The sequence below is a fragment of the Carcharhinus amblyrhynchos genome, chromosome 19 (assembly GCF_965287045.1).
Source record: "Carcharhinus amblyrhynchos chromosome 19, sCarAmb.v2.hapA, whole genome shotgun sequence".
In the NCBI taxonomy this organism is placed as follows: domain Eukaryota; kingdom Metazoa; phylum Chordata; class Chondrichthyes; order Carcharhiniformes; family Carcharhinidae; genus Carcharhinus; species Carcharhinus amblyrhynchos.
The window spans coordinates 1,970,338-1,994,243 of record NC_137342.1 but is presented as its reverse complement, the minus strand read 5'-3'; the positions used below and the strand labels follow the sequence as shown (position 1 = coordinate 1,994,243).

Below are 23,906 nucleotides of genomic sequence, written 5' to 3'. Positions count from 1 at the left end.
TTGCCTCTCCGTATGAGTCCTCCGAGGTGTCCTCCTGGAGTACAGCTGTGATACTCTCCTTAACCAGTTGTGCAACTCCCCCATCACTTTTACATCCCCCTCTATCCCACCTGAAACATCTGTATCCTGGAATGTTAAGCTGCCAATCCTGTCCTTCCCTTAATCAAGTCTCTGTAATGGCAACAACATCATAATTCCTTGTACTAATCCAGCCTCTAAGTTTATCTGCCTTACCTGTTACACTTCTCGCATTGAAACAAATGCACTTCAGTCCACCAGACCCTCTTTCATTAGTAACCCCTTCCTGCTTGTTGTTTCTCTGAGTCTGACTGGCCCTACTCTCTGGTTTCCCTTCAGCTAATTCACCTTTGCTTTGGTTCCCATCCCCCTGCCAAACTAGTTTAAATCCTCCCACGTGACATTAGCAAACCTCCCAGCCAGAATATTTATGCCCTTCAATTTAGATGCAATCTTCTTGTACAGGTCCCATCTGCCCCGGAAGCGACCCCACTGGTCCAGATATCTGAAACCCTCCCCCCTGCACCAGCTGTTTAGCCATGAATTGAGCTGAACTATCTTCCTATTCCTAGCCTCACAGGCACGTGGCATAGGGAGTAATCCTGAGATTACAACCCCAGAGCTCCTGCTTTTTAACTTTCTACCTAACTCCCTAAATTGCTGCTGCAGGACCTCATCACTCTTCCTACCAATGTCGTTAGTACCAATATGTACCACAACCTCTGGATGTTCACCTTCTCCCTTCAGAATGCTTTCTGTCCGTTCAGAGACATCCTGGACCCTGGGCACCAGGGAGGCAACATACCATCCTGGAGTCTCTTTCACGTCCACAGAAGCGCCTATCTGCACTCCTAACTATAGACTCCCCGCAGAACTAATTGCTCTCGTCCTCTTTATTCCTTTATTAACAACAGAGCCAGCCGTGGTCCCACTGCCCTGGATATTGTTATCCCCTGATAGGCCATCTCCCCTCGCCCCCCGCCCCCCCCATCCCACTTCCCCCCCGAAAACCGTATACTTATCAGAGAGGGGGACAGCCACAGGGGATTCCTGCACCAACTGCCAGTCCCTTCTAGTGGTCACCTATCTATCTGCCTGCACCTTATGTGGTTTAACAGCAAGTGGGTATGATCTATTTATATATACAGTATTAGACCCGAGCTTGGAGTGGCCTCCACGCTTCCCTCTACACTGCCCAGGACAGGAGTGCTGCCTGCACTCAGGCCATGAATTACTGTATATCACACTGTACCCAGTCCCATATCAACCCTCTCAACACAGATCGTTAAACTACACCACCCTGAGTTTTTATCCAGCTGATGTATTCCTGTTTCCTCATTATATGGATATGAATTTTACCATCCCTTCTCCTATAGTCTGTGTTTACAGGTTCACACCACCTTCATAATTCTTCCAGACCTTGTCTTTATTACTGTTGACCCTGTTAGACTGGGCACAGCCTGTTGGACTGGAAGTTGTTTTGTTTGTGATCATTCTGCAATTTAACCAATAGATCCTAACCAGGCAGTGTTAGCGATGGTCATTGGTTAATCCAGCTCCGTATGGGGTGAATGAACTTGCAGATTATTCTGTTTCTCCCCCCATGTGTGCTTCACCCTGTCTGATACATAGAACATTACAGCGCGGAACAGGCCCTTCGGCCCACATGTTGGAATGGAAGCTGTCCCTTCCTGTTGGGTGGGTGTGGTGTGCGGATGGGTTTACATTGGAACCTACCTCTCCCTTTGGACCCTGCCCCTCCCCTTTTGGACCCTGCCCCTCCCCTTTTGGACCCTGCCCCTCTCCCTTTGGACCCTGCCCCTCCCCTTTTGGACCCTGCCCCTCCCCTTTTGGACCCTGCCCCTCCCCTTTTGGACCCTGCCCCTCTCCCTTTGGACCCTGCCCCTCCCCTTTTGGACCCTGCCCCTCCCCCTTTGGACCCTGCCCCTCCCCTTTTGGACCCTGCCCCTCCCTTTTGGACCCTGCCCCCCCCCTTTGGACCCTGCCTCCCCCTTTGGACCCTGCCCCCCTCTTTTGGACCCTGCCCCCCTCTTTTGGACCCTGCCCCCCTCTTTTAGACCCTGCCCCTCCCTTTTGGACCCTGCCCCTCTCTTTGGACCCTGCCCCTCCCTTTTGGACCCTGCCCCCCCACTTTGGACCCTGCCCCCCCATTTTGGATCCTGCCACCCCCCTTTGGACCTGCCCCCTTCATGTACCCTGCACCCCATGTGTACCTGCCCCCCATTTGTCTCCTCTCTCCTCTCCACCGCTCTCCTTTGCACCTAGTCACATGGTTTTCATATGTTAACTTGTTACCTGATAGGACCACTTCCAGGTCAAGGTTCACCAGGTCACATGCCCCAGTATTTCTTTTCAGGTCAAGAAACTTGCAATTGATCTGTTTTTAATGAATGCCGGCCGTTCAAGGTCCTGTTCAAACATTCTTAAAAACATTGAGTCATGCACAACTGTCAAAGCTTTTCATCTGAGACTCATCAGGACTGGTGCATGTTGCTAACCGTTCTGGGGTGTATTCTCCATGGCAACGCCTCTGCCAATCGGTGTCCATTTGTCAACCAGCTACAGCTCTCTTCTCACACAGTATAAATTGTTATTCTCTTTCCAATTGGAATTGATGCAAATCTGTCCTGATGAGTACAGGTTGAAAAGATTTGACAAAATGACTTTTTATTGAGCAATACTTCAAAACAATTGCTTCCAGGTCAAAGCTTGTGCTGGTCTGTTAGTACCTGAGATCACGATTTCTCTTGGTCTATTCACTCTGTATTCTATCCGGGTTCGATATAAATTACAAAGAGAAGTTCTCCTGCAGTTAAACACCTTCCATGTTTTCTGGCCTGGCTCATAACTGCTCGAAACTGAATTATGTTGAAATATTCACAGATTGTCTCCCTGCTGCTTAATGAGCTACCTGGTGTGTTTCACTGGGAAAGACGCAGTGGAATCATCAATCTGTCTGTTCTGACTCTGCAGCCTGTCCCATACACACAGGAAAGGCAGCAACACAGTGCAATAATAACACTGCCCCTATATAGTCAGATCACAGCAAATAGGAACATTAAACCCGGTGAAATACTGCAAATTTGAAGTGTTATCGTGGTACAAATCGTGTAGCTGACAGGAGAGGGGACTGAGCTGGACAATTTTAAACATTAATAATAACAATATTGAGTCTCTTTGATTGTTGAGCTCAAACGTTTAAAATCTGTTTCTTGGAATATAGAGTCACGTGAGAATGTGGGGACGGAACAGAGAGCGGGATTCATCCTGTTGTTGCTGTGTTTCAGGGGAATCTCCGTAAATACAGAAGGAATACAAGGGGACAGGAGACTGGTGCAGAGTGTGAACAACAGTCTCAACCTGTTGGTTAATGTCCCGTATGTTTAGTGTCACACAGGAGGGTACAGGTGACACTGTACAGGGGGAGGGTACAGGTGATGCTGTACAGGGGGAGGGTACAGGTGACACTGTACAGGGGGAGGGTACAGGTGATGCTGTACAGGGGGAGGGTACAGGTGATGCTGTACAGGGGGAGGGTACAGGTGATGCTGTACAGGGGGAGGGTACAGGTGATGCTGTACAGGGGGAGGGTACAGGTGACACTGTACAGGGGGAGGGTACAGGTGATGCTGTACAGGGGGAGGGTACAGGTGATGCTGTACAGGGGGAGGGTACAGGTGATGCTGTACAGGGGGAGTGTACAGGTGACACTGTACAGGGGGAGGGTACAGGTGACACTGTACAGGGGGAGGGTACAGGTGACGCTGTACAGGGGGAGGGTACAGGTGATGCTGTACAGGGGGAGGGTACAGGTGATGCTGTACAGGGGGAGGGTGCAGGTGATGCTGTACAGGGGGAGGGTACAGGTGACGCTGTACAGGGGGAGGGTACAGGTGACGCTGTACAGGGGGAGGGTATAGGTGATGATGTACAAGGGGAGGGTACAGGTGTGGAACCGGAAGAGATTGGAGAGGCATTGAACCAATATTTCTCTTCGGTGCTCACGCAGGGGGACATAAATAGCTGTGGAGAACACTGGGTTACAGGGTTGTAAACTGGACAGTATTGCAGTTGATAAGGGGGATGTGCTAGATATTCTTGAGGGTTTGAAAATAGATAAGTCCCCTGGGCCGGACGGGATTTACCCTAGGATTCTCTGGGAGGCAAGGGAGGCGATTGCAGAGCCTCTGGCTCTGATCTTCAGGTCGTCGTTGGTCACAGGTATAGTGCCAGAAGATTGGAGGTTAGCGAATGTTGTCCCATTGTTTAAGAAGGGGAACAGAGACTTCCCAGGGAATTATAGACCGGTGAGTCTTACTTCTGTTGTGGGCAAGGTTTTAGAAAAAATTATTAGGGATAGGATTTATAGTTATTTAGAGGGTAATGAATTGATTGGAGATAGTCAGCATGGTTTTGTAGCGGGTAGGTCGTGCCTTACTAACCTTATTGAGTTTTTTGAGAAAGTGACCAAAGAGGTGGATGGGGGTAAGGCAGTTGATGTCATATATATGGACTTTAGTAAGGCGTTTGATAAGGTTCACCATGGAAGGCTTCTGCAGAAATTGCAGATGTATGGGATTGAGGGTGATTTAGTTAATTGGATCAGGAATTGGCTGGCGGATAGGAGACAGAGGGTGGTGGTTGATGGTAAGTATTCATCATGGAGTTCAGTTACTAGCGGTGTGCCTCAGGGATCTGTTTTGGGGTCACTGCTGTTTGTAATTTTTATTAATGATCTGGATGAGGGTATAGAAGGATGGATTAGTAAATTTGCTGATGACACCAAAGTTGGAGATGTGGTAGATAGTGAGGAAGGGTGTCATAGTTTACAGAGAGACTTGGACAAGTTGCAGAGCTGGGCCGAGAGGTGGCGGATGGAGTTTAATGCGGAAAAGTGTGAGGTAATTCACTTTGGCAGGAATAACAGATGTGTAGAGTATAGGGCTAACGGTAGGACTCTGAATAGTGTGGATGAACAGAGGGATCTAGGTGTATGTGTACATAGATCCCTGAAAGTTGGGAATCAAGTAGATAGGGTTGTTAGGAAGGCATACGGTGTCTTGGCGTTTATTGGTAGGGGGATTGAATTTAGGAGTCGCAGCGTCATGTTGCAACTGTACAAAACTCTGGTGCGGCCGCACTTGGAGTACTGTGTGCAGTTCTGGTCCCCACATTATAGGAAGGATGTGGAGGCTTTGGAGAGGGTGCAGAGGAGGTTTACCAGGATGTTGCCTGGTATGGAGGGGAGGTCCTATGAGGAGAGACTGAGGGATTTAAGGTTGTTTTCGTTAGAAAGAAGGCGGCTAAGAGGGGACCTTATTGAAACATATAAGATGATTAGAGGTTTGGATAGGGTGGACAGTGATAGCCTTTTTCCTCAGATGGAGAAAGCTAGCACAAGGGGACATGGCTTTAAATTAAGGGGGGTAGTTATAGGACGGATGTCAGGGGTAGGTTCTTTACCCAGAGGGTGGTGAGGGATTGGAATGTCCTGCCTGCTGCAGTTGTAAATGCGCCTAGTTTGGGGGCATTTAAGAGATCCGTGGATAGGTTTATGGATGGAAAGGGATTGGTTTAGGTTTGAGGGTCATTGTTTTTTAATTGGTCGGCGCAACATCGTGGGCCGAAGGGCCTGTTCTGCGCTGTAATGTTCTATGTTCTATGTTCTATGTGACGCTGTACAGGGGGAGGGTAGAGGTGACCCTGATTCATATTTAGCAATATCTCAAAAAAGAGAAATGTTAGTGGATATTACAGAATGTTGTTGCTATGTCACAGGATTGATTAAAATTCAGATCTAATAACTGTCTGTGGAGCATGTTGGGACATCCCATGGACATAAAGAGGTGCTATGGAAATGCAATGCTGTTGTGTTAATCACAGTCTGTTTGATATCGGTGAGGCCCCCGGGACGCTGTCAGTATCTGGGTAGTTTTCCTCAGGAGTACAGTCTGAATCTGTGGCGCTATTTCCTCAGTGTTTGTTTTAATAAACAGCTGTACACAATTCTTCCAGCGAATGGCCCATTCAAAGCCCCTCTGTATTTGGGAGTAATTTTAATTCAGTAGTTGTGTATGGTCGCTGTGATCTACAATAGAAATATTTACAAATCCACCTTGATAAGTCTGCTCATTCTGCTAACTGTCTAGAAGCCTCACATAGAAGGATCCCACATCTTATTCACACCAACCATTGATGAGGTTGTGGAAGGTTTATCTCACGTCGTGGACCTGTTAGTCCTCAGTGCCCAGCGGATACCCAGAATCGAACACCAGCTCTTCCAGGTAACTATCCTTTAATTACTCTTCATGTCCTGCCCATGCGTCCAATCAATGCCCTGTTACAGCAGGCACTGTCTCCTGATCGCTCTGTGCTGGAGGTGTAGATTGTTAAAGTCCATGTCTGATCAAACTGACTGAGCTCACCATCCAAACCCTCAGTATTGGGAACAAAACTCCAAACTGTCCTCACCCGGTAAGGGGACAAACCCATCGGCAATGATAACTGGGAGTTGGGGTTGTCTATGGGCAGAGTTTCCACACTCATAGACAGGGGGTGTCCATGCGGGGGGTCTGTGTCCGTGCCGGAGGTGGGGGGGGGAGTGTTAGTGTGGGTATTTGTGCATGTGTGTTAGTGCATGTGGGCTGATGTGGGTGCGTGTGCATGTAGGCACATGTCTATCCGTGTATGTGCTTGTGTACCCCTGCATGTGTATGAGTCTGTCCCTGTGTCTGTGCGTGTAACTCTGCCTGCCTGCACATGTGTGTGTGTTTTGTGCATGTGTGTGTCCCTGCAAACATGTGTATGTGTGCACGTGTCCACACATAGTTGATCATGTGCTTGGGTCTGTGCATGCATGGTCCTTTTGTGCATGTTTGCACATGTGTGTCTGTGTGTGAGTGTGTTTTGGTGGGGGGGGTGGGGACAGTGTTTGTCTACAAGAAGTCTTGCTGGCACCCCAGCCCTGCTGGGTATCTGCTTTTGGCCAATCGTTCTGCTGTCCGTGGGGAAACTGGAAGATCCCACACTTCATACCTTCGAAACAGCTCATCCTGATCCCCTTTGCCTGCCTGTCTTGTGGGGTGGGTCCCTTTCTCCAGCTCCCCACCCCCCGCAACCTATGCCAGCTGAAATGGCTGGCATTAGGAACAAGGTCAGGAAACTGGCTGGCCTTGCCCTCATGGAGCCTCAGCCATTCTCACCATCAACACGAGAAACCAGCCCGGTGTCTCTGATTCCCCTGGAAAGGGCAGGCAAAGCTGTGTCCATGTTAATCTGCTGTACAGATATTTCCATATCCATATCGGGAAGAGATAATTTCATCTCAGGCCAATTTGTTTTCTAGATGAATGCAAAACAAATTTGTGATTGACTCCAGGAAGACGTGACTTGTGTTTTTATAATGCCTTATATCGTTTCCCCAATCAGCCTGATTGGACTTGGTTACTGTCAGGAACCTCTACATTTGTTCTGCAGGCTACAGATTACCAGGAAGTCAGATACATCAGCTCAGTGCAAATTGAAGAGGAGATAGTTCTGCGTGCTAAAGCCAGACTCCAGGCTGTGGTCTCAAATAACAGACATGGTCCATTTAGGTAAGAGCTGCTTTAATTACGGTAACATGGACATTTGGGATGTAGTATGTGAGTAATTGGGGAGGTGGTGAGTGTAACGTGTTTGGGAGAACAGGTGAGTTTAGACCTATGGGGCCATATTTCACCTAAACATCTGAAGCCACCTCCACGCAACACCCTCAGGAAAGACAGGGTTAAGAGTTAGAGAGGTTGACAGCAAGGAAACAGGCCCCTCAGCCCAAATTGTCCATGCTGCCCAGTTTTTACCACTACGCTAATCCCAATTGCCCGCATTTGGCCCATATCCCTCTATACCCATCTTACTCAAGTAACTGTCTAAATGCTTTTTAAAAGACAAAATTGTACCTGCCTCTACTACTACCTCTGGCAGCTCGTTCCAGACACTCACCACACTTTCTGTGAAGAAATAACCCCTCTGGATCCTTTTGTATCTCTCCCCTCTCACCTTAAACCTATGCTCTCTAGTTTTAGACTCCCCCAAGTTTGGGAAAAGATGTTGACTATCTACCTTATCAATGCCCCTCATTAGATCACCCCTCAGCCTCCTACACCCCAGAGAAAGAAGTCCCAGTCTATCCAGCCTCTCCTTATAACTCAATCCATCAAGTCCCGGTAGCATCCTAGTTAATCCTTTCTGCACTCTTTCTAGTTTAATAATATCCTTTCTATAATAGGGTGACCAGAACTGTACACAGTATTCCAAGTGTGGCCTTACCAATGTCTTGTACAACTTCAACAAGACGTCCCAACTTTTCAATGTTCTGACCGATGAAACCAAGCTTGCCAAATGCCTTCTTCACCACTCTGTCCACCTGTGACTCCACTTTCAAGGAGCTATGAACATGTACCCCTTGATCTCTTTGTTCTGTAACTCTCCCCAACGCCCTACCATTAACTGAGTAAGTCCTGCCCTGGTTCAATCTACCAAAATGCATCACCTCCCATTTATCTAAATTAAATGGCTGGAAACAGAGCCACAGGGGCGGCACGGTAGCACAGTGGGTTAGCACTGCTGTTTCACAACTCCAGGGTCCTGGGTTTGATTCTCGGCTCGGGTCACTGTCTGTGTGGAGTTTGCACATTCTCCTCGTGTCTGCGTGGGTTTCCTCCGGGTGCTCCGGTTTCCTCCCACAGTCCAAAGATGTGCGGGTTAGGTTGATTGGCCGTGCTAAGAAATTGCCCCTTAGTGTCCAGGGATGTGTAGGTTAGAGGGATTAGTGGGTATAATATGTAGGGATATGGGGGTAGGGCCTGGGTGGGATTGTGTTCGGTGCAGACTCGATGGGCTGAAGGGCCTCTTTCTGCATTGTATGGTTCTATGAATGGGAACAGTTTCTCCCGATCTACTCTGTCCAATCCCTCTCATGGTTTTGACCATCTCTATCAAATCTCCTCTCAGCCTTCTCTCCAAGGAGAACACTCCCAACCCATCCAATCTATCCTCATCATCATAGAATCCCTACAGTACAGGAGGAGGCCATTTGGCCCATTGAGCCTGCACTGACAACAGTCCCACCCAGGCCCTATCCCTATAACCCCACATATTTACCCTCCCAATTCTGCTGACACCAAGGGGCAGTTTACCACAGCTGATCAACCTAACCCGCACATCTTTGGAGGATGGGAGGAAACCGGAGAACCCAGAGGAAACCCACGCAGACACAGGGAGAACTCCACACAGACAGTGTTCCGAGGCCGGAATCGAACCCAGGTCCCTGGCGCTGTGAGGCAGCAGTGCTGACCACTACACCACTGTGCTGAACTGACATTCCTCGCCCTGGAACCATTCTCATGAATCTTCACTGCAGTCTCTCCAATACATTTACATCCATCCTATAGTGAGGCACCCAGAACTGGACACAATCCTCAGTTGATGAAGTTTTATACAGGTCTAACAGCACCTCTTTGCTCTAGAACTCCATGTCCCTGTGAACGTATACCATGTGGGACTTGTATTTGTATGAGATGGGTGAATCAGCAGTGAGCACCATGGATTAGGACAATCTGTATACTTTGCAATATGTAAAAATGGTAACATCATTTTCTTGCTCTAAAGACATAAATACTTACTCGAGTTGTTCTTCCGTTTGCTCAGTTGGTGTTGGCTGTTTCACTGTCTGGGTGGGAGCTGTCAGCTACAAGACTGCTCACTGTTTGAAGCTGACAATATTACCCAATGAAATTAGATCATTGTCTCTGAACTATCTACCATAGAGGCTTCCAACCAATCAACAAAGCTGTTGTATTGATTGCTGGGAGCTTGCTGTGCATTCATTCCCTGCTGGGTTTCCTATTGGCCAAGAGAAGACGCTGCAAACGCAGTTTATTGGTTGCTATTCTTCCGAACATTCGGAAGTTTTGTCTTTTAGTTGAAGGTTAATGATGTATGAATATCTCTGTAGTCACCTTGGCGACTGTATCTCTCTCACATATCGAGATATTGATCAGTATTCATCAATGGAGATCTCTGACAATAGCCTTTACCAATCGACTCCAGATTTCATTCACCAATCACTCCTGCTCTTGCAGCTTCTGGCCCAGATGTAGGGATGCCCCCCACTACACCACACCCCCTCGCTATGGAATTGCTACTCCGGATAAACCTGTTGGACTCACTGAAGTGATTCACCTTTTGAAGCCACTTTTCTCTGGTTAGCGCCAATAGTTGTCCATGGTGAAACCCAATGGGGGACTTGGGGTTCCCATTCTTAATTCAGATTCCTCCATGGCCTCACCCCTCATCCTCTCCATAACCTCCTCCAGCCTCACAACCCCCTGAGATATCTGCTCTTCTTCAGAACTGGTCTCTTCAGCCTCTCTGATTAGAATCGCTCCACCTTCCAGCGAACTGGGCTCGAAATTGAGGAAGGTCCTTTCTAAACTCTCAGCCTCTCCATCAACACACTCCTTAAAAGTGATCTCTTTGGATAGGATTTGAGCCAATATCTTTCCCCGTGAGAGATATCACTGGGTAGTATGGACAAGTTGGGCCGAAGGGCACATTTCCATGCTGTGAATCGCTATGACTCAATGTGGCCTGGTGTTGTTCCTTGTTTTCATAGAATCGTAGAACCCTACAGTGCACAAAGAGGCCCTTCAGCCCATCGAGTCTGCACCCACCACAATCCAACCCAGGCCCTACCCCCATATCCCTACATATTATACCCACTAATCCCTCTAACCTACACATCTCAGGACACTAAGGGGCAATTTAGCATGGCCAATCAACCTAACCTGCACATCTTTGGACTGTGGGAGGAAACCAGAGCACCCGGAGGAAACCCACACAGACACGAGGAGAATGTGCAAACTCCACAGACAGTGACCCCGAGCTGGGAATCGAACCCAGGTCCCTGGAGCTGTGAAGCAGCAGTGCTAACCCACTGTGCCACTTTTGTTCTATAAAGCAAGGGGGGAGTGTTTCATTACATGAAAGGGTACTAGAGAAATCTAAGTTGTTGTTGGATGCTGTTTTTAGCTAAAGGAGAAAGAATTTGTGTAGAAATATAAGATAAATTTTTGTCGTGAGGTTAAGTGAGAAAAACGAATGATTCTTAAAGTCCCTTTTGGCTTCGAACAGGTACAGCTCAGTGTACGAACCGTACAAATACCTGTTGTCTCCGGACACTGAGAGCAAGATTGAAGCTTTTACGAGCAGAGATTTGAACCTGAGCAGTTACAGAGCGGAAATAGAGAAACTGCACAGATTAGCAGTGGAACTGGCCTCTCTCCCGGTGCGTGTTCCACTGAACCTACTGCTCCTTGACTGTTCTGCACTCAATCAGGTAAGTGGCTGGATTATTGTGGAAACCAGACATTGAGGAGCCTTGTGACTGTAAACCCATTACTGAGTCCGAGCGTTCGGACAATCTGAAAGGATCAGGCGGGGTGGAGATTTGCGGAAGGGGAAGGTGTTTCTCTGCGACCTCGTTGAGATAGTTTCACAGCCAGGTGTCCCTGGAGAGGGAGCACGCGGTGTCCGCGGGCGCAGTTGACACATTCCATGCCCGTTGGGCACCGCAGGGGCTGGGGTGCGTTATAGACCCCGACAATCACATTTTGATTTGATGCGTCTTAAGTTTCCTTTGTAGTTTTGTTTTTGTTCAGGCCATTCCCCCTTCCTTTGGGGGAGTTGCCCCTTTTGCTTTATCCTAATATAAATGGAGTTTGTCTACTTGGTTTGACCCTAAAAGAGGAAGAGGGTCAAGGTGTGGGTGGGTGTTATGTACAATGACTGCCTCATGGCAATCCGTTAACATGTGAGGGGCAAAACACTTGGTGCCAATCCTCCCCAAAAAGCTATTGAGGCTGGTGACCAATTGGAAATGTCCAAACTGAGATTGCTGAGCTGTCATTGGGTTAATATAAGGGTCACGGAACAATGAGGGGTGAATCACAGTCAGATACAGATCATAGACCCTTATAGCACAGAGAGAGGCCACTCAGCCCATCTTCTCCATGGAGGCCGGTTAACACCCTTTCTAATCCCAGCTTCCTGTCTCTAACCCTGTCACTTACAGCACTGAGGTTCACATCCAGGTACTTTTTAAACCTGTTCAAAGTCTCTGCCTCCACCACCAACTAAAGCAGTGAATTCCAGACACCCGCCTCCCTCTACACAAAGAGGTTCTTCCTCATGTCCTCTCTGTACCTACTCCCACTCAGCTAGAATCTATGTCCCCTGGTTGTAGAATTCTCCACCAATTCTTCACAATTTTATCCTATCCACCCTATCTCTTCCCCTTATAATTTTGTACACTTCTATCACGTCACCCCACCCCCCCCCCTCACCCCCGGCCCCCTTTGTCCCAAGGGACCTCTCTCCTCATAGCTACACTTTGCCAGACCTGGCAACTTTCTACTAAACCTTCTCTGTGTTCTCTCCAGAGTAATTACACCCTTCCTGTAATTATGGTGACCAGAACTGCACACAATACTCCAGTTGTGGTCTCACCATGATCTCATAGAATGTGAAACAGGATCAAGAAATAGTGAAATATTCGCATTGATGTCACACTTTTCCCAATGACCCGATGTCTCAGACCCTTCACAGCCAGTGACATCCTTGTTGGAGTGCAGCAACTGTTGGAATGTCGGAAACACAACAGTCCATTTGTGCACAGCAAGCCCCCACAAACAGCAATGTGATTACAAATAGAACATCGAATATTCCAGCGCAGTACAGGCCCTTCGGCCCTCGATGTTGCGCCGACCAGTGGAGCCAATCTAATGACCCTCTAACCTAAACTATTCCAATGTTATCCATATGCCTATCCACTGACCATTTGAACGCCCTTAAAGTTGGCGAGTCCACAACTGTTGCAGGCAGGGCATTCCACGCCCTTACTACCCTCTGAGTAAAGAACCTACCTCTGACATCCGTCCTATAATTACCACCCCTCAATTTAAAGCTATGTCCAAATAAATAGATAAGTAAATAGATACCCTCCTTCTATTCCAATTTTCCTCTAACTCCAGCCACAACTCCAATGGGGATACACTGATAAGCCTACCTGTGTAGGTCCTGCGGTGATGTTGGGAGTTGCTGGTGGTTTCTGCATACCCCAGGATATGTAATTGGATGCAGTGAGGCTGAGAATACAGGACTCTCTCCTAGAGGAAGAGTAGAGGTGATGCAACCTGGTTCATGTGGGTTCCACGATATGGCGATGCCGGCATTGGACTGGGGTAAAAAACACAGTAAGAAGTCTCACAACACCAGGTTAAAGTCCAACTGGTTTATTTGGTAGTAAACACCACTAGCTTTCGGAGCACTGCTCCTTCATCAGGTGACCTCCACTCACTAGCTCACTAGCTAATTTGGAATATTGGAATAGTTTAGGTTAGAGGGTCATTAGATTGGTTCCACTGGTCGGCGCAACATCGAGGGCCGAAGGGCCTGTACTGCGCTGTAATGTTCTATGTTCTAATTTGGCGACATCTGTTACCAGATGTGCAGTTCTGGCTGCCTCACTACAGGAAGGATGTGGAAGCTATTGAGAGGGTGCAGAGGAGATTTACAAGGATGTTGCCTGGATTGGGAGGCATGCCTTATGAAGATAGGTTGAGGGAGCTGGGACTCTTTTCCCTGGAGAGACGAAGGTTGAGAGGCGACCTGATAGAGGTTTATAAAATGTTGAGAGGAATAGATAGGGTGGATTCTCGGAGGCTATTTCCCAGGGCTGAAATGGTCGCTACGAGAGGACACTGGTTTAAGGTGCTGGGGAGCAGGTACAGAGGAGATGTTAGGGGTAAGTTTTTCACTCAGAGGGTGGTGAGTGAGTGGAATCGGCTGCCGTCGGTGGTGGTAGAGGCGAACTCACTGGGGTCTTTTAAAAGACTTCTGGATGAGTACATGGGATTTAATAGGATTGGGAGTTATAGATAGTTCTGTGGCCTGGTAGGTATGGATATGATCGGCGCAACTTGTGGGCCGAAGGGCCTGTTTGCACTGTAGTGTTCTATGTTTTATAAACCTGTTGGACTTTAACCTGGTGTTGTGAGACTTCTTGCTTGTGGGTTCCAGCAAAGGTTCAAGGCCTAGGCCCCTGGAAGTCAGGGAACAAGTTAAAAACAATTCATATTGGGTGGCACGGTAGCACAGTGATTAGCACTGCTGCTTCACAGCTCCAGGGTCCTGGGTTCGATTCCTGGCTTGGGTCACTGTCTGTGTGGAGTTTGCACATTCTCCTCGTGTCTGCGTGGGTTTCCTCCGGGTGCTCCGGTTTCCTCCCACAGTCCAAAGATGTGCGGGTTAGGTTAATTGGCCATGCTAAGAAATTGCCCCTTAGTGTCCAGGGATGTGTAGGTTAGAGGGATTAGTGGGTATAATATGTAGGGATATGGGGGTGGGGCCTGGGTGGGATTGTGTTCGGTGCAGACTCGATGGGCCGAAGGGCCTCTTTCTGCACTGTAGGGTTTCAATGATTCATATAGATGCTGAATGAGGTGGGTGTGATTAACTGCTTTCCATGAGGGACTCACACCAACTCGGGATGTGTACCCGTCGTCTGTACCTGGCTGAGGGGGGACAGGTGGCACCCGCTGCACAACAGGGCTGCAATCAGATCTTTGTGTCTGATGTCAGTCAGTGTTGGGTGAGTAAAAATCCAAACAGCACGCACATGTAGCAGGATTTGAACAATGGAGCTGGCATAGGCAGCAGTATCGTCAGTGACCCATCCCAGCAAAAACTGTCAGAAATAAGAATGGGGCAGGAATCCAGGGTTTAGGTCTCAGTTTGTAAGGACTCCCAGATTGGCTTGAGTCCTCGCTGGGGAAGAAGCTGTTGCCAATGTCCAAGTGAAAGAGATGGGACACTAGACAGGTTAGAAATTGATAAAAGAGGGTTTGAAAAGACTAACTGTACTTAAAGGGGACAGGTCGCCACGATCAAATTAAATGCATGTGAGGGTACTGAGGGAAGTGAGAATGGAAATTGTGGAGACACTGCCTGTAAGTTTCCAGTCCTCCTTCAATCAGGAGAGGCGTCAGAGGACTGCAGAGTTGCAAATGTTACACATTTTAGAATTTAGGAGGCATGGTTAGTAAGTTTGCAGATGACACCAAGATTGGAGGCACAGGGGACAGTGAGGAAAGTTATCTCCGATTGCAACAGGATCTTGATCAATTGGGGCCAGTGGGCTGATGAACGGCAGATGGAGTTTAATTTAGATAAATGCGAGGTGATGCATTTTGGTAGATTGAACCAGGGCAGGACTTACTCAGTTAATGGTAGAGCGTTGAGGAGAGTTACAGAACAAAGAGATCTAGGGGTACATGTTCATAGCTCCTTGAAAGTGGAGTCACAGGTGGACAGAGTGGTGAAGAAGGCATTCGGCATGCTTGGTTTCATTGGCCAAAACATACAGGAGTTGGGACGTCTTGTTGAAGTTGTACAAGACATTGGTAAGGCCACACTTGGAATACCGTGTACAGTTCTGGTCACCCTATTATAGAAAGGATATTACTAAACTAGAAAGAGTGCAGAAAAGATTTACTAGGATGTTACCGGGATTTGATGGATTGAGTTATAAGGAGAGGCTGGATAGACTGGGACTTTTTTCTCTGGAGTGTAGGAGGCTGAGGGGTGATCTTATAGAGGTCTATAAAATAATGAGGGGCACAGATCAGCTAGATAGTCAATATCTTTTCCCAAAGGTAGGGGAGTCTAAAACTAGAGGGCAGAGGTTTAAGGTGAGAGGGGAGAGATACAAAAGTGTCCAGAGGGGCAATTTTTTCATACAGAGGATGGTGAGTGTCTGGAACAAGTTGCCAGAGGTAGTAGTAGAGGCGGGTACAATTTTATCTTTTAAAAAGCATTTAGACAGTTACATGGGTACAATGGGTATAGAGGGATATGGGCCAAATGTGGGCAATTGGGACTAGCTTAATGGTAAAAACTGGGCAGGGTGGACAAGTTGGGCTGAAGGTCCTGTTTCCATGCTATAAGCCTGTATGACTTGTTGAACAAAAGAGTGACAGAATAAAGCCAGTAAACAGAGGCCAGTCAGTGAAAGGGTTGCTGTAATGTGAGGCAAGGTTAACAGTTAACTCGACAAATGTGGAATAGTTAAGGCAAACCAGCATGGATTCTTTAAAGGCTAATCATATTTAACCAACTTACGAGGAGATAACAGAGAGGGTTGATGAGGATATCATGGTTACTGTGATGGACTTGCAGCAGACATTCTCAGTAAAGATGAAGCCAGAAGGAATTGGGTCGTTGACAGTATGGGTACAAAGTTGGCTGAATGGTGGGATTAGTCAGTAATTTGCTCTTTGACCCCAAGTCAGGCCTTCCCAGGATGCATTAGGTCTTGGATTTCTTCTTCCTGGGCCAGGGTTTCTCCTGTATCTGTGTTGGGTTTGGCAAGTGGTCGATGCCTCATGTTGGGGAGCTCTGCCCTGTGGGTGACTGGCAGGGTGAGATGTCAATGGGGGTGGGACACATAGAGCTGCAAAAGACACTCTCACCCCCATGTCAAGATCTAATGACCCGAACTCCGATATCTCCACTATGGTGAAGAACCCCTTTTGATTTTATTTGACCAGAGTGTGTCACCCTGATCTGGGGTGTGTCTTTGTAAGGCTGCAGGAAGGGGCTTGGTCACTATCTTATTTTATTAGTTAGTTGCAAACACATTTAAAAAAACACAAGAAAGGAGGGTGATGTATTTATTAACGCCTGTCATGGCTCTCGGAAGTACTTTATTGAATGTAGTCAGTGTTGTAAGGTAGCAAATATAGGAGCCAGTTCACACACTGCAAACTCCTCCAGACAGCAAAGTGATCATGAAATGGGGCAAAATTCTCCATTTTCGGACTGAATGTGCACTCTACACCAGCATCCCCCACAACGATGGCGTTGCTGCAACTGCCTCAGTTCTCAACGCCAACAACTGCCAGTTTCCAGACGCAATTTTACAACTCATCCACTTCATCCTGGACCACAATGTCTTCACCTTCAACAACCAGTTCTTCATCCAAACACATGGAACAGCCATGGGGTACAAATTCGCACCTCAATATGCCAACATCTTCATGCACAGGTTCGAACAAGACTTCTTCACCACACAGAATCTTCAACCGATGCTATACACTAGATACATCGATGACATTTTCTTCCTTTGGCCTCATGGTGAACAATCACTGAAACAACTATATGATGACATCAACAAGTTCCATCCCACCATCAGACTCACCATGGACTATTCCCCAGAATCAGTTGCATTCTTGGACACACGCATCTCCATTAAGGACGGTCACCTCAGCACCTCACTGTACCGCAAGCCCACAGACAATCTCACAATGCTCCACTTCTCCAGCTTCCACCCTAAACATGTTAAAGAAGCCATTCCCTATGGACAAGCCCTCCGTATACACAGGATTTGCTCAGATGAGGAGGATCGTGACAGACACCTCCAGACCCTGAAAGATGCCCTCATAAGAACAGGATATGGCACTCGGCTCATCGATCGGCAGTTCCGATGCGCCACAGCAAAAACCGCACCGATCTCCTCAGAAGACAAACACGGGACATGGTGGACAGAGTACCCTTCGTCGTCCAGTACTTCCCCGGAGCGGAGAAGCTACGACATCTTCTCCGGAGTCTTCAACGTATCATTGATGAAAATGAACATCTCGCCAGGGCCATCCCCACACCCCCATTTCTTGCCTTCAGACAACCGCACAACCTCATACAGACCATTGTTCGCAGCAAACTACCCAGCCTTCAGGAGAACAGTGACCACAATACCACACAACCCTGCCACAGCAACCTCTGCAAGACATGCCGGATCATCAACATGGATACCATCATCACACGTGAGAATACCACCCACCAGGTACACGGTACATACTCCTGCAACTCGGCCAATGTTGTCTACCTGATACGCTGCAGGAAAGGATGTCCCGAAGCATGGTACATTGGGGAGACCATGCAGACGCTATGACAACGGATGAATGAACACCGTTCGACAATCACCAGGCAAGACTGTTCCCTTCCTGTTGGTGAACACTTCAGTGGTCACGGGCATTCAGCCTCTGACCATCGGGTAAGCATTCTCCAAGGCGGCCTTCACGACACACAACAGCGCAGAGTCGCTGAGCAGAGACTGATAGCCAAGTTCCACACACATGAGGACGGTCTCAACAGGGATCTTGGGTTCATGTCGCACTATCTGTAACCCCCGTGACTTGCCTGGGTTTGCAAAACCTCACTTACTGTCCTGTCTGGAGACAATGTACATCTCTTTAACCTGTGCTTAACCCTCTCTCCACTCACATTGTCTGTACCTTTAAGACTTGATTACCTGTAAAGACTCGCATTCTAACCATTATTTTGTAAATTGAGTGTGTGCCTTTATATGCCCTGTTTGTGAACACGAATCCCACTCGCCTGGTGAAGGAGCAGTGCTCAGGAAGCTCGTGCTACCAAATAAACCTGTTGGACTTTAACCTGGTGTTGAGATTTCTTACTGACCTTTCCCGTTGCCCGCAGTGATGGGGCCCTGTGCCAGATTCAGCACTTGGAGCCTCAGTAATTATTCACAGGCGGGTTCTGGCAGGCCGGTAGCCGATTGGACCGGCCGCCATCGGTGCCTGGGTTTGAAGGTCTGGGTGCCATATTTAAACAGCAGTCCAGCACACTCCCATCACCCTCTCTCCCGCCCCCACCGCTTTCACCACATCATACAGGATGTGAACAACACTGAGGGAAAAGGCAGAGGGAGTCACCTTCTCCCCCAATTCCATCGCCTGTGAGACCCCCAGGCCCCACTTGGATCTCTACCCACCACACATGGATTTGGGCCGGTGTCTGTGGGAGTTTGCGCATTCTCCCTGTGCTTGCGTGGGTTTTCTCCGGGGGCTCCGGTTTCCTCCCACACCCCAAAGATGTGCTGTTAGGCTGATTGGCAGGAATGAATTGTCCCTAAATCAGTTTCCCTCAATCTGGATGGCCATAAAACATTAGACAGGGGTCATGGGTGGAGGGGGGGACTGGTGGTGTTGAGATGGGGGCGCGGGCTCATTGGGCCGAAGGGCCTGTTTCCCGGGCTGATTTTGTTCTCTTTGTTCATCCACCTCCCCCCCGTAACCGATGTGATATCCCTCTGGCCCCTTTGGGTGTGTGAGCTTTTCCAGCAGCTTTGCCAGGGGACCACCTTCCTCCCCTTGGTCTTCTCTCTGCCTCCCAATGTTCGTCTTCTTCATCCACTTCCTCGCCCCTCTGCCTCCCATGGTGACCCCTCACCCTTGCACAGCTCTGTTTCCGCATTGACCCCTTGTCTGCATCAGCCTGTTGGACAGGAGGGTATGTGGGTGCAGTAACACAGTCCTGTCCAGATAGGGAAGCTTGGCACACAGCTACAGGGCAGGAATCACTCTGCCTGGCAGTGTGCTGCCCCTCCGGGAGGGGCAGATTGGGAGGGTATCCCTGGGAGGGGCAGATTGGGAGGGTATCTCTGGGAGGGGTAGATTGGGAGGGTATCCCTGGGAGGGGCAGATTGGGAGGGTATCCCTGGGAGGGGCAGATTGGGAGGGTACACAAGGAGATATTAAGACAGCTAATCAAAGGTGTACATAAAGGGGAGAGAGGGAAAGATGGAGAGAAGGAATTCAAAAGCTTAAAGCTTGTTCACACACCACTGATGGAGCGATAAAAGTGGAGATGCACAAAAGGTCAGCACTTGCAAACTGTAGTGATCAGAGTGACGTAAAAACCGGGGGAGATACAGACAGAGTGATGTGGACTGGGGGAGATACAGACAGAGTGATGTGGACTGGGGGAGATACAGACAGAGCGATGTGGACTGGGGGAGATACAGACAGAGTGATGTAGACTGGGGGAGATACAGACAGAGTGATGTGGACTGGGGGAGATACAGACAGAGTGATGTAGACTGGAGGAGATACAGACAGAGTGATGTAGACTGGGGGAGATACAGACAGAGTGATGTAGACTGGGGGAGATACAGACAGAGTGATGTGGACTGGAGGAGATACAGACAGAGTGATGTGGACTGGAGGAGATACAGACAGAGTGATGTAGACTGGAGGAGATACAGACAGAGTGATGTGGACTGGAGGAGATACAGACAGAGTGATGTAGACTGGAGGAGATACAGACAGAGTGATGTAGACTGGAGGAGATACAGACAGAGTGATGTAGACTGGAGGAGATACAGACAGAGTGATGTGGACTGGAGGAGATACAGACAGAGTGATGTAGACTGGAGGAGATACAGACAGAGTGATGTAGACTGGAGGAGATACAGACAGAGTGATGTAGACTGGGGGAGATACAGACAGAGTGATGTAGACTGGGGGAGATACAGACAGAGTGATGTAGACTGGGGGAGATACAGACAGAGTGATGTGGACTGGAGGAGATACAGACAGAGTGATGTGGACTGGAGGAGATACAGACAGAGCGATGTGGACTGGGGGAGATACAGACAGAGTGATGTAGACTGGGGGAGATACAGACAGAGTGATGTGGACTGGAGGAGATACAGACAGAGTGATGTGGACTGGAGGAGATACAGACAGAGTGATGTGGACTGGAGGAGATACAGACAGAGTGATGTGGACTGGAGGAGATACAGACAGAGTGATGTAGACTGGAGGAGATACAGACAGAGTGATGTGGACTGGAGGAGATACAGACAGAGTGATGTAGACTGGAGGAGATACAGACAGAGTGATGTAGACTGGAGGAGATACAGACAGAGTGATGTAGACTGGAGGAGATACAGACAGAGTGATGTGGACTGGAGGAGATACAGACAGAGTGATGTAGACTGGAGGAGATACAGACAGAGTGATGTAGACTGGAGGAGATACAGACAGAGTGATGTGGACTGGAGGAGATACAGACAGAGTGATGTAGACTGGAGGAGATACAGACAGAGTGATGTAGACTGGAGGAGATACAGACAGAGCGATGTAGACTGGGGGAGATACAGACAGAGTGATGTAGACTGGAGGAGATACAGACAGAGTGATGTGGACTGGAGGAGATACAGACAGAGTGATGTAGACTGGAGGAGATACAGACAGAGTGATGTAGACTGGGGGAGATACAGACAGAGCGATGTAGACTGGAGGAGATACAGACAGAGTGATGTGGACTGGAGGAGATACAGACAGAGTGATGTAGACCGGAGGAGATACAGACAGAGTGATGTAGACCGGGGGAGATACAGACAGAGTGATGTAGACTGGGGGAGATACAGACAGAGTGATGTAGACTGGGGGAGATACAGACAGAGTGATGTAGACTGGGGGAGATACAGACAGAGTGATGTAGACTGGGGGAGATACAGACAGAGTGATGTAGACTGGGGGAGATACAGACAGAGTGATGTAGACTGGGGGAGATACAGACAGAGTGATGTGGACTGGAGGAGATACAGACAGAGTGATGTAGACCGGAGGAGATACAGACAGAGTGATGTGGACTGGGGGAGATACAGACAGAGTGATGTAGACTGGGGGAGATACAGACAGAGCGATGTGGACTGGGGGAGATACAGACAGAGTGATGTGGACTGGAGGAGATACAGACAGAGTGATGTAGACTGGGGGAGATACAGACAGAGTGATGTAGACTGGAGGAGATACAGACAGAGTGATGTAGACTGGGGGAGATACAGACAGAGTGATGTAGACTGGGGGAGATACAGACAGAGTGATGTAGACTGGGGGAGATACAGACAGAGTGATGTAGACTGGGGGAGATACAGACAGAGTGATGTGGACTGGGGGAGATACAGACAGAGTGATGTAGACTGGAGGAGATACAGACAGAGCGATGTGGACTGGGGGAGATACAGACAGAGCGATGTGGACTGGAGGAGATACAGACAGAGTGATGTGGACTGGGGGAGATACAGACAGAGTGATGTAGACTGGGGGAGATACAGACAGAGTGATGTAGACTGTGGGAGATACAGACAGAGTGATGTAGACTGGGGGAGATACAGACAGAGCGATGTGGACTGGGGGAGATACAGACAGAGCGATGTGGACTGGAGGAGATACAGACAGAGTGATGTGGACTGGGGGAGATACAGACAGAGTGATGTAGACTGGGGGAGATACAGACAGAGTGATGTAGACTGTGGGAGATACAGACAGAGTGATGTAGACTGGGGGAGATACAGACAGAGCGATGTGGACCGGGGGAGACACAGACAGAGCGATGTGGACCGGAGGAGATACAGACAGAGCGATGTGGACCGGAGGAGATACAGACAGAGCGATGTGGACTGGAGGAGATACAGACAGAGCGATGTAGACTGGGGGAGATACAGACAGAGTGATGTAGACTGGGGGAGATACAGACAGAGTGATGTAGACTGGGGGAGATACAGACAGAGCGATGTGGACTGGAGGAGATACAGACAGAGCGATGTAGACTGGAGGAGATACAGACAGAGTGATGTGGACTGGAGGAGATACAGACAGAGTGATGTAGACTGGGGGAGATACAGACAGAGTGATGTAGACCGGAGGAGATACAGACAGAGTGATGTAGACTGGAGGAGATACAGACAGAGTGATGTGGACTGGGGGAGATACAGACAGAGTGATGTAGACCGGAGGAGATACAGACAGAGTGATGTAGACTGGGGGAGATACAGACAGAGTGATGTAGACCGGAGGAGATACAGACAGAGTGATGTAGACTGGAGGAGATACAGACAGAGTGATGTAGACCGGAGGAGATACAGACAGAGTGATGTAGACTGGAGGAGATACAGACAGAGTGATGTGGACTGGAGGAGATACAGACAGAGTGATGTAGACTGGGGGAGATACAGACAGAGTGATGTAGACTGGGGGAGATACAGACAGAGTGATGTAGACTGGGGGAGATACAGACAGAGTGATGTGGACTGGGGGAGATACAGACAGAGTGATGTGGACTGGGGGAGATACAGACAGAGCGATGTGGACTGGGGGAGATACAGACAGAGTGATGTAGACTGGAGGAGATACAGACAGAGCGATGTGGACTGGGGGAGATACAGACAGAGCGATGTGGACTGGGGGAGATACAGACAGAGCGATGTAGACTGGAGGAGATACAGACAGAGTGATGTAGACTGTGGGAGATACAGACAGAGAGATGTAGACTGGGGGAGATACAGACAGAGCGATGTGGACTGGGGGAGATACAGACAGAGTGATGTGGACTGGAGGAGATACAGACAGAGTGATGTAGACTGGGGGAGATACAGACAGAGTGATGTAGACTGGGGGAGATACAGACAGAGTGATGTAGACTGGGGGAGATACAGACAGAGCGATGTGGACCGGAGGAGATACAGACAGAGTGATGTAGACTGGGGGAGATGCAGACAGAGTGATGTAGACTGTGGGAGATACAGACAGAGTGATGTAGACTGGGGGAGATACAGACAGAGCGATGTGGACTGGAGGAGATACAGACAGAGTGATGTAGACTGGGGGAGATACAGACAGAGTGATGTAGACTGGGGGAGATACAGACAGAGCGATGTAGACTGGAGGAGATACAGACAGAGTGATGTAGGCTGTGGGAGATACAGACAGAGTGATGTAGACTGTGGGAGATACAGACAGAGTGATGTAGACTGGGGGAGATACAGACAGAGCGATGTGGACCGGGGGAGATACAGACAGAGCGATGTGGACCGGAGGAGATACAGACAGAGCGATGTGGACTGAAGGAGATAACAGGTAGAGGTGAGGCCACTGGATGTGAGAATGTTAATGGACAGA

The 23,906-nt window shown here is 48.8% G+C and overlaps 1 protein-coding gene across 1 annotated transcript in view; it reads left to right on the top strand.

The window, feature by feature from the left end:
* The window catches only part of LOC145355578 (dynein axonemal heavy chain 3-like), a 507,454-nt gene that overhangs the window by 140,459 nt on the left and 343,089 nt on the right, over nt 1–23,906 (top strand). The window contains 3 exon segments of the mRNA XM_080207828.1: nt 6,189–6,323; nt 7,516–7,634; nt 11,215–11,419. Of these exon segments, the coding sequence (XP_080063954.1) occupies nt 6,189–6,323; nt 7,516–7,634; nt 11,215–11,419 (459 nt within the window).